The 12,437-nt window shown below is 38.4% G+C and overlaps 1 protein-coding gene across 2 annotated transcripts in view; it reads left to right on the forward strand.

Annotated features, from left to right (window-relative positions):
* Positions 1-12,437, forward strand: part of LOC102794295 (cGMP-dependent protein kinase 1) — a 99,313-nt gene that overhangs the window by 52,001 nt on the left and 34,875 nt on the right. For both annotated transcript variants that reach the window (XM_006783766.3, XM_006783765.3), the window contains exon 4: positions 11,404-11,509. In XM_006783766.3, coding sequence (XP_006783829.1) covers positions 11,404-11,509 — 106 coding nt within the window. The remainder of the gene's footprint in view (positions 1-11,403; positions 11,510-12,437) is intronic.

A 12,437-nucleotide genomic window follows, 5' to 3' on the forward strand; every position in this document is an offset into this window, starting at 1 on the left:
TGACTTCTTTCAGTTGAATGAAGCCATCTGAATTTTGACGTACATTGTGTTAATGGACGCCTGGAGTTTGTGGTTGTTTTCATGTGTGTTTTGATTATGGGCCCCTGCTGGTGTTGTTTTCCTGACTCTCTGTTGGAGCGCAGGTGTGAGCCCGGAGCTAGATGCTCTTCTTGGGTTCTAGATGGCTTAAAAGGTTAAAACGCCCAGAGAGGAAACCTCAGACAGCAGCATTTAGTCAGAAAGAAAACAGCTCTGCAGGTGTGACTTCAGACAGCTGCTTTTCTTGAACATTTTTATCCTAATAGTCTCCTGTGACAGTATAGGCAGGCAGCGTCAGTGTTGCTACTAGGGAATTTTGGCTGATTGAGGACAGCTTCTACTTGTTTTGCGTTATCCAGGTCACATTTGCATCACTTCTCTTTATTATACAAAGGAGTTATTTGCTGCTGAAGTTGTATGTGAGTGTAAGTTCTAAAAATGGCATTTTGAAAAGTTTCTTCAGATGGATTATCAGCACAGAAAATCACAGCACAGATCAGATGTATAAGCTGCTGCTTTTATTTATCTGCACAAAACTTAGGGAAACCTAAAAGCTAATCGTTCTCAGAGCAAACCAAAGCATATGACTCATGCCCTTGCTTATGTTATGGACTAAGTAGTTCTATGAGCATGTTGTCTATGGAAAATAAATTTTAATGGAAACGCTGCAGATAAAACAAATAAATAAATGCAGTCTACAAAATAAAAGCCGACTAGTGTGGAGCAAAAATTCTGCTTTTAAAGGTGATTTATGCAGAGAGGGAACATCATTTTGGAAATGACAAAGTGAATGACCTAAATTTGAATATATGTATCTGCCTAGATTAAACACAACCATCAAAAAGAGAGGATGCATCTGTTGCCCCCGTGTGCTGCCAACCTGTGGAGTTAAGCTATATGGGTTTCCCCTGGGTGATGCATTATCCTCCCACAGTCCAAAGACTAACTGATGATTCTTAATTGGGTGTAGGTGTGTTTCTCTCTGTGTTAACCCTGTGATGGACTGCCAGCTTGTCTGGGATGTTCCCCACCTATCGCCATCTGGGCTTACACGGGCTGTTTCTGCCCCATGATAGCAGTAAAAAAAAATGGATGGACAGTAAAAACATTATTAGGCATTTTTGAATTATTGAACCAAAGTTGAAGTTCTTTATCTATGCATGAAAATTAGTCTCTGGTTGGAAGATATTCAAAAATTTGTAGAAGACGTAGAAGAAGAGAATTAAATATTAAACTGAAAAGTATGTACCGTTTACATTTTTAAAATCAATTCATAGGTTATAATGACAAATGGAAGAAGGGTGAGCGGAGGTTTGTAGCAAATGTACTTGTCAATTATAGAGCCAAACAAATAATAATAGTAATAATAATAAAGGATATGAAGACTATACATTTCTCCACCCATAAGCTTAATTTGCTCATTAGATTTTATTCCATGTAAACAGGCATAGCCAACATGTCTTCTCCAGCAAGCTTCAATCAATTTATATTTTAAGGAATTTTATATCTTTTCTAATTAGGCAAATGATTATGTATGTTATGTAATGATTAACATTTAGTTGGAAATTTGGCTCATTTGGCCCAAATATATTTCATGTGAAAAGTGCTGCTAATAATCCATCCATACATACATCCATCCATTCTTTACTACTACAGATATCTATCTCTCTATAACAGAGCCTACTGTTTTTTTTTTTTCAATGGCAGGTAAACAAGTGCATTTAAAGAGGGCGATTAATCAGAAATACAACAAAACAGTGTAAGAACTAAAGCTGCCCTGGCTGCTACTAGCATCGCAATAAACCTAACCAGAGGGAAAATACATCTTTTGAGTTTACCAGTATGTTTGAAATAGCAGCGCAAATGGAGTGTGCAAAGGACTGAGGGCAAGATAATTACACACACAGAGTTGTAGAGAGTAAAGCTGTCATTTAAATGTTTAGATGTTATAACAGTTAAAAAGACGATAATTGCTTTTGTTTTTTCAGATAGGCTGCCCAAACAGAGAAAAACATTTATAATCTTAAGGCAGCTCATTAGTTTGGCTAATGTTTGTATGATTATACTTTTCCCCCTATAATGAACAACTTCTTCAGAGATTTTACAGGACGTAAGCGGGACTCCTGCAGAGTAAAGACTCTGCTTGTCAAAATAATTGCAGTTTCATCCAGAAAAAAAGGAGGACGAATGGTTTCACAAATACACAAGGCAGACTGCGCAAACACTTTCTGCCATTCAGGCAGTCTCTCACACACAAACACATACAAGTACTCGTCACGACATTCAGTCAAAGAAGGAGGGGTGGGTTTTAGGAGGGGTGGGGGGATTATCACTTGGTATTTTTTCAATTGATATTTTTGGGTGCAGAGTCGATGTTCCTGCCTCAGTGGGATGCAAAACATCAGGCTCGACTGACAGAAAGCCTTATGAATTCCTTGTTGTTGTCAGAGCTGAAGAAAGAAAAACTTGTGTTTGTAATAATTTTTGTGTACATTCTAAAATTGTAACTCATTCAGTGGGAAATCATACTGTGTTGTAAAATGACTAAAATAGTTATTGTTATGTCTTTCTCTCAGGATATTTTGCTGCCTGGAAAAAAAAATGATATTCCATTGTGTAGTTCAGAGAACCAGCTATATAGAGAAAAGTGTCTGATACAACCTGGATGACTGCCTAAAAATAACTTGCTGATGAATAGCAAACACACTTCATTTCCTCCATTTGATTTTCTGCAGCGGTGCCGACTGAAATTTATCAGGTTATTCAAACTGATTTCCTCTGCGGCGAATAATTTATGGTTGATTGTCTGTAATGACGAAGGCAACAAACAATTAAAATTTATCTCGCGAACCAACGACAAAGCAATTTACACAGAAAAGGTTGTTTCCTTTTATCGGAGTTCAGAGTGAGGGAATGAAAATAAATATGTTTGCAGTGACATCTGTAACTTATTTAACAGCACTTGTGTCATCATGAGAAATCTGTGTAGAAAAGAGGCGATGAAGTTATTTTAAAGAATGTGTATGAGACAGCAGACAGATCTTAAATATGATGGGGTTTTTCATCTCTTATGTGAGATACTTCATTTTTGCATTTTCTGAAGGCACTCCCTCCTCCTCACTGGAGGCTTAAGGTTACTGCATGTTTGTTCGGCCTCCACCATGCACACCTGCCACCAGTGATGTTTGTCAGCACAGCTTAAGCATATGACTCATATCATCACTTTCATCCCATAGTAAGCTCCTCTAAAATCCTCTCACTTTGTGTAGTATATGCAGGTAGCCCTTTAAGTAGTTCCAGCATCTCTCTGTTGGGTTTTCCGTCGATCTGCTTCTTGGTTGTTTGGATTCTTGAGTCTTTCCCAGTTTGGTCTAGATTGAATTGTTTTAATTATTTGCAAAAATAATTGCTGATCTTTTGACTTTGAAAGTTAAGTACCTTATCCACATAAGAACCTTGATGGTTGTTATGTGGATTGCAATAGAAAATTCAGCATAAATTCATAGGTACGAACTCACTGACAGATTCACTTTGATGACTTTTGTGATGATCTGACTTCCATCCGTCAATACATTGCCAGTCCATTGCAAGGCTTATACAGAGAGACAGACAACCATTCACATTCACTTTCACCAATTTACGGTGACCAGTTAAACTCACTTGCATGTCTTTGGACTGTGCTTCTGTAGTCACAGAGAAAGTTTCTTCATTAACTTGTTAAATATTTAGAAAATTCAAGAGTCAACCATAAGGAAAGACACAAATTCAAGTATAGCTACTAGCAGATATGTTCCAAAGCCTTCAGTGATCCCTGACCTTTTCCTTATTACAAACATTTATGCATTAATGGAAATATTATCTTGACAGCTTTGGAAGTTGTTCTGCCTTTCTTTCTGACGAGGAAGTAATAACCTTTTCTTTCAACTTTTTATCTAGAGTTATCACGTGGTTAAGGTTTATATTGGCCAATACTATGCTCTATTACCAAATACCCTCAAAATCAGTGAAACATTATAGCTGCTAGATGGGCAGAACAAAATGCCAAGTGCTCACAGAGCTCTTGGAACAGATATAGACTTCTTTTCCTCTGATTAATCTAAACATGGTTTGAAAATAGTAAGGAATGACAGTGTCATCCATCATGACTGACTGTCCACATATACAGCACAGCCCACCTAGAAGCTGTAATACTTCTTTCAAAGACTATGATGAGGTGATGAGATCACATGCTTCCAGTTTAAGATGTCAAAGTTTTTGATGTATGTACCAGAAAGTTTACTGCTTCGCTTCAGGCACGAATACCAAGAAGCCTGCAAAAAGAGAGACAACTCTCTCATTTCACTCATTTTAATTTAAATGATAAACAAACGTGATCAGTTGTGCCTGAGGATTAAAACTTGGAGGTGAGGTTTGTTATGAAGATGAAGTGGCAAATGTTTTCTCTGTAAAACAGAGAAAGATAAAGTCACGCTTTTAAGAATACTCCTCTTCAATATCATGACTCCCACATGTTTAGGTGCCAGACATACTTTTTTATCTTAATAAAAGACAGAGATAGCAGAAAATAAATGTATCGTTCTTTTAAAAAGAACAAAAAAAAAAAAAAAAAAGATTTGCTCTCCTCTGGTTTCTATACAGCATGGGGTGAGTGAACATTGTGGGTGGATGGCAGGTGGAATGAGCTCAATATTTCTCAAGCAGCTGCTGTTCCAAGTCTATAGACTCCCACATGACGCGACTATTGGCAGAATTGGCAGCTGGAGGTCGCCTCTGATTTAGCCAGTCAGTTTTCTGTGTTGAGATTCATTGAAAACACAGTGTCAACCTGCAGTACAGACACGCAGTACTCCTGCTTCTCCTGCACTGCTGTGTTCCTTTAAGCCACTGTAGTGATAACGAGGATTTTAAGCATAATTATGAGTAGAATTCCTCTAATATTTTCTTATTCCCTAGGCTCAGTGACATTGTCTTGCATAAATGACCTGTCCTGTTTTCTCACGCTCTAAAGAGCTCATCTAGATGTAATCAGACTCGGCTGATGTTATTAATGACTTGGGGGGGGGGGGGGGGGGGGGGAAGAGATTACACTCTTCCACCCTGAAGCCTTAACAGTATTACTCTCGTAAGACTTGTAGGAAGACATAAGCAGTAGACCTTACGTCATGTTGGGATTTTAACTGTGCCTGTGACTGCGTGTGAGTCAGTGAAAAGAAAATCGTTAATAATCTCATCTTTGGGTATGCAAAGACAGGGAGTTAAGGAGAAAATGTCAATGACAGAAGCATTTTTAGAGTCAACAAAAACCAATTCGATTGCCCTCAAACCCAAACATTACCACAGCATTCCTGCGTGGAAATTCTTATGGTGGATGCTCTCGCTAATTAGTTTAGAGACACCGCTTATTCTCTCAGAGCGGTATAACCCCAGGTTGATTATCTACAAGTGCTAAAATGATACATCGCAGGCGAGCACGCCCTAATATCCCACATGGAAGCAAAACCATATTATGATTATTATCTCCCAGGTTTTCCAACGCAGTTTCTTCGCAGTGTGATAATAATTTGATTACAGGTATGGTGGTGTTATAAAACTGCGAGAAGGACAGGCAAACAAATCTGTGTCTGTGTATACATGAGCGTTGTGTCAAAATACACATCATCATCATCTGTCCTGATCTTAATATGGCTAGAAAGTGTAGATTATAAATGCAGATTTAACACAAAGAAAGAAAGAAAGAAAGAAAGAAAGAAAGCTAATTTTAGCTCTTTTTCTGTCCAGTGCTGTTTACATGGCTATGTACATTGAGCAGTGCTTTCTGCAGATATATTTATTGTCACACTTCACTGCTTGAAACTCTGGTCTAATCTTTAAGTACCACTTTCTTATAGTCCTGAGGTGCTTTTGGACAGGAATGTGGATTTTCTGCAGTGCCAATAGCTAATGCTTTATACTTTATACTAAAACAATTCAAGGCTACATTCACAGAAATGGAGAATTCTGATTTTCCCAAACCCTAGACTGTCTGGCTATGGATTGGTCAGATTCATGACCAGATTTCTCATCATATGTTTATGTATAATTTAATGAGGCAAAAAAAAAAAAAAGATTACCCAAACAAACACACATGGAGCATTTGCATAATGCCCCAGGCTGAAATTCAGTTACATTGAATTATGGCTATGCCAAGTGAATGACTCTCTCCGCTGCTTATGTGCTTTCTCTTCTATCTTACTGGCGGTATCCATACATGTGTTGTTTCTCAGAGTTTTCCATTTCAAGCACAGATCCTCCTTTTTGGGATTATGCATGCCAGAGGAGGTAGTTAGCCAGTTTTGCAAATCTTCACAATCAAAACTGTTCATCTGTTATCACAAATAATTGAAGGGTGTGGGATTACAATCACTCCATCAAAGAACAGGAAGGAAAGGAGGAGCGTGACCGGATGATAACATCCTCAGCTGTGGGCCCGGAGGGGCGTAAATGGTCATCCTTTATTCTGAGGTTGGATTGCATTCAGTTTAGAAGAGCTTTGAAGGGCAAAGGGAGATATGTGTTCAGCAATATTCAACAGTATGTTATACTGAGGTTAGCAGTTTAGTTTAATAATAAAAAATAAAGAATCTAAAATCTTTTAAATCAAAAAATTATCAATAGATACAAAAGCCAGCTACTGTATAATTTTAGATACAGTGCAACACAAATCAGCTGTATATTACATATATGTGATCTGCACCAGCAAATATGTCTTTCCCCCCCTGTGTAAACCCACACACTGGCAGATTGCAGGTTTGTGCATGTTGAGAGGCCACTTCCACAGTGTTGACAGGACTCAGTTTTTCACAAAAGCAGCAATTTTACCACACTTGATCCCCACATCCGCATATCCTGGAAACTGTGCCTCCACTACCTCCACTGTCTGCATGACAGCATGTGTGCTCTGGGTATCAATTGACACACATCAAATAGTCCACAAACACTGTGGTGTATTGAAGACAATGTTTTCAGTGCTTTTTTTGGATGCTTATACACCATATTTTAAACTTCTTAGAACTATATCCACTGCAAACTAGAAGAGAACAGATGGGGATTTCACAGATGTTGATATAATCCAAGACTATGATCACAATAAGTGGGCCAGATGACATAACAGCAATGCATTGACTGTAACAACAGGCTTTTATGATGTACAGTCTAAATTTACCTATAGGCAGTCATTTTTGTCAGGTCAGAGAACTGAATTGAATTCAGCTGTCCACCTCTTGAATAAACACTGCTGAAGCTATGGTGAGCTGCAGCTAAACTCCTCTAAACAATTCCCAGATATCATCCTTGCATGTCTCCAGTACAGCCTGGGGAGCTTTGTGCATCCACAAAGCGGTGAAGCTAATGGTTGACAACCCATGAGCATTAAGACATTCATCTTCACCCTGAGTACAGGATAACTAGCTCCCTCAGTCTCACCGCAATTTAGCCAAGCCTTCAAATAATAAGTTTACCTACTGCAGTCTGCTGCGGGCCTCTTACATATCTTATTTCCCAGTGCCCTATACTCCCACTTACTGCAAAACCACTCTATTGCACAGTGGGCAATGATTTCAGACTTCCCACTCTTGCTGCTTCTTATGGGTCAGATTAGAAGGCTATTCTTATAATTTCTCTTTTGACCTATTTCCATATGCCAGATTTGACCCGTTTGCGGTCTGCTTTGGAGGCATTTGTCCCCACCTCATGAGCACATTACCATCTGGATAAGACACAGTTTCTTCCAAATATGGTTAAAATGTTATACAGTGACACCTTTCTTCTTACAAGAAGAATCGCAGTGCTGCCATCAAGGATTAAATCCACGATGCCAAAAATTTATCGAAGTGTACGTGTTTATGTGAGTGTGTTTGCATCTATGTGAACAGTACTGCATTTGTGTATGTGTATTAATAAATAGACATGTGTGTTTCTTTGAGTATATACATCGTAGGTTTAATCTGTTCTTGCACAGTATGGTTACATAATTATAGACATGTGTTTCTATATATATTTTTGTTTCACGCTGTGTGTTTAGGAGGGTTCTACTTGTAGAACAGTTTCTAAGTCCCGAAGTAAAACAGTGTCAGGCTCTGTAATGAGGGCACCTCTCCTGTGGTTTGGCCCGATTTTAAATGGCTGCTAAACTCCTGGTTTGCAGATTGGTGGTGAATGTGAGAGTTTATACATTTGTGTATATATGGTAAATAATAAATGGACTGATACTTAAATATTGACTTGCTTCTCTAGCAGAGCAGTCGAATCACTTTCCATTACACGACTTAGTCGCCCGTTGGCACACAAATGAAGACAGGCTGTTTATTCTATGCCTTTGAGAGCTTTGTGTAACATTCACACTCTGATCTGATGGATGGATCAGGGACAACCTGGGGTTCAGCATCTTGCCGAAGGACATTTTGATATGCAGGCTGGATGGGCCAGGGATCAAACCAGTGACCTCTCAATTGGTGTCTAATGTTAATGAGAGATATTAAGGTGTGAGGAGCAGGCAACTCTCTCTCTCTCGCTCTCATGCGCACACACACACGCACACACACACACACACACGCACACACACACACACACACACAGAGAGAGTCGTGTTTTAATTTCTTAGTAGGGACATCTAATCGACATAATGCTTTCCCTATCCGCTTCCCCTCAAAAATAAAAATGAATGCCTGATGCTAACCCTTGGCCTAAACCTAACCATAACCTAATTGTAAGCCTGACACTAAAACCCCATTGTGAGTCCCACAAATGCCTTTAAACTCATGGGGAGAGGCATTTTGTCCCCATAACGCTGTTGGTCCCCACAAGTATAGTAACATTCCAATTTCTGGTCCCCACAAAGATATGTAAACATGGTACACACACACACACACACACACACAAAGAGATGCCCTAACTAAAGTAACATTATTGATTATTACCCAAATTATTTTTCATCTTTCCCTAATGGTTAATCCACCAGTGAACTCTTTAATTGAAATTATATTTTTGATGCAAAAACATCATCATTATTGTTATTCATTAAAAAAAGCAGAAAAAACAGTTAATACATTATTATCTTTTGATTAATATGTAAATTTACAGTGATTTTCTTCCATTCTTGAACAGAAAAAATTATTTTAGTTAAAGGTTATGCTTTATTAATTTCTAACTTGTTAGAGAAGTCCAGTATGCTAGTTCGAATGTGGGTATAAAAATCTGAATTTGGGTCAGTAAATTCAGTAACTTACATGTTTTTAATCACTTACAGTTCAACAGCAGTGCAAAGATTGATGTTGTATTGCAAGTGCATTTGTACTGAAGTCACTTTTTTTTCATCATCCTAATAATCTCAGCCATTCTCAGCAGTTCTTGCCTAACTTGTGATGTGTACCCTAGCAATTTTCCTCACATAAAAACACTAAAATCTATAAAATATTCCCCTAAAAAAGCACACTGTTTTGTTGACACAAAACATTAGTTTCCTGTGTGTGTGTCTGTGTGTGACTGTGTGTGTGAGTGAATGCATATCACATTTATTAAGTGTCACACATGCACTGTACGTGTTAAACTACTCCTGCAGTGACACGTTGATTCTTTATTAGCTGCAGACGCGCTGTTCTGCTGCTAAGCCTGCACACCGACTTCTCTGTTAGTGCCAGCAAGTGAAAAGTATTTTGTCTCTAATCAATAAACACAACACCATTATTAACAAAACTTGATCTTATATCTTTAAATCTCTGCACAGAAGGTCACACTGCATTTTCAGGCACACACATACACACTGATAAAATACTAAGCCGACTGTTATCTGATGTATTCTTTTCTAATGTTACCACATGTCCCTGGGGCCGGAGGGCTCCCTGGAGATTTACACTATTTCTGGATGGGCCAGATTGTGGATTTCTTTCTCTGTAGTGCTCATAATCAATTGTATGGCTGCACAATTGAAGCACTGAAGTCTTTTCTTGCAGAAGATAATGATACTTGCAATCATGAGAAACCAGTTGTGAAATAATTATCAGGAACTGCTATTTACAAAATGAAGTATTGAATCCTGAGAGTCACTGCACAATGTGGCCAAGCTAGATGAAATCTGGGTATTTGGGTTTTTTTTTTTAGTTTTTGTTATTAATTTTCTGGCCCAACAATTCATTTCTTCTGTGAAACGGGTCTGAATGGTAAAATATAATGACATTCATTGGGTTAGAGGTCCATTGCTCTGATGAAATCCCTCATGGCCTAGTTTTCAACAGAGACTCCTCTTCATGACAGGGATCTGTTGAAGTAAAACATATTCAGATCAAAAATGTCTCTAAAGGACTTCAGAGAAAGAAGCGTTGAAGCTCAAAGCACTGAAAATGTCAATGACAGGAATGGTGAAAGACCCAGGCCTCAATCGATCAACGGCCAGGAATAAACATGGAAAAAGTGGAGAAAAATTCAATTTGACGCTACTTTTGCTTTTTGAATGTCTAGATATTCTGCAAAAGTTCTGTCAGGTTGCATGTATTATTCAAAAAAATGTCAAAACGCATTGCATTGTACTGCATTTGTGCCATCTCTTACACACATCAAAGTGCCCATGGAAAGATAAAACAGCTGAAACCACCGCCATCCAAAGACAAATCATTTTAGCTCACCTTATGCTAGTCTCAGAAGAGCTGGATCCTCTGATCTGCATGCCAACATGTCACCTTCACTCCATGCATTGAAGCCTCAGGGCTAGTGCATATTGCAATCATTTCGGAAACAATTAATTAAGTCTAAACTGCTTCGGTAAGAAGGGTATTGGGATAGCTGCTTGTAATTTCAAAGTTGTAACTTTTGTTTTACAGCTTGATAATTGCCCTTAACACAAAGAGCAATCAGTAACTCTTAAAGTAAAAAAAAAAAGAGGGCATTCACATTCCTGACCTTAAACCAATTAAAATCCTGCAGCATGACTTCAAGCAAGCCATGCATGTGAGGTATTCCAAAAATACCAATTAACTCCAAATTGCTGAATAAAGAGTAATTGTCCAGAATAGCTGCTATTTGCTGTTTCTAGATTAGAGGCTAGATAAAACATTTGGATGAAGATTATTTCCACTAAGGTAACTAAGCTTAACAACCGATAAATTGCTATAGGTAGTTAAAATTCACCAACACATACCTCAACACACCTACATTTCCGTCCTCATTTCAAGTGAATACAACATTTGTGATTATCATGTTGCACGCACAGAGCATGAATCTGTTGCAGGCCTTGCATTATGTGTGCTGTTTTATTATTCTAATTGCTGGAGGATGAAAACTGTCTGCCACGACATTGCTAATGTTCATTTTAATCATGTGTGTTCTTCTTTCCAGCTCTAACAAATGTGAAATTGTGGGCCATTGACCGACAATGTTTTCAGACGATCATGATGAGGACGGGTTTAATCAAGCACACAGAGTATATGGAGTTTCTGAAAAGGTAAGGAAGCAAGGTAAATTTTCTAGCAGTGGCAGAAGAGTGGAACAGGTCTTTGATCTGAAAAGCAATGAATGAATTACCAAAATGAATTCAGGAAAATGTGTGTGAGCTGTTTCGCAGATGATCCCTTACTCCTCCATTTTGCCAATAATTATATAACTCAGCAATTATTTCTAGTGCAGCATAGGAAATGTCATTCAACATACTAGAAACATATCTTGTAACTGTATCACCATCATCGTTTTCAGTACTTATCTGTATCAGAGGGCCCTGACCAATAATCACTTCTCTATTGCCAAACCTATTAACACTTAAAAGACCTGCGCATGCTTTTTCAGGGTCCTGCATGAGGTATAGGATAAAAGGAAGAGGCATCAAAAGACAGCCAATGATCAAAATGCATGAGATGCAATTGCCTTATAAACATCTCTCACTCTCTCTCTGCATTCAGCTTCTTTTTTACTGCCATCCACTTTGAGCTTCATCAACCCAGTTATTAAAATTATATCATACCTTCACTCTGCTGCGTGCACCCCACACTATTTTTTGGTTTTTTATCATGACTTTTTTGGCAGAGTCGGCATTTGATCTGTGTCCTCTCATCCATTCACTCTGCCACAATTTTGTATAAATCTTCCAAATCACGAAGGCACATGTTCTTTGCCTGACTTTTCTCCCGAGGAAACCTTGTGAATCACTGTGATCATGATTAGGTTCTGTCAGTCCTGAGAGAGATGCAGTACGAGCTATTTTTAAGTATTGGGCACAGTGCACAGGAAGGAAGCTTTTTACAAGGTATTTCTAACAAGTGCAAAGCAAGTTGTATGTCAGTATGTTCCAAAACAATCAATTCTGCTGTTGTAGAATTTACTCAACTATGGCTGTGCAACTTCACAGTGCACAGTAATGCAAGTATAGTTACTTTAAA

Source organism: Neolamprologus brichardi, chromosome 13 (assembly GCF_056152115.1).
Source record: "Neolamprologus brichardi isolate AB-2024 chromosome 13, ASM5615211v1, whole genome shotgun sequence".
NCBI lineage: Eukaryota > Metazoa > Chordata > Actinopteri > Cichliformes > Cichlidae > Neolamprologus > Neolamprologus brichardi.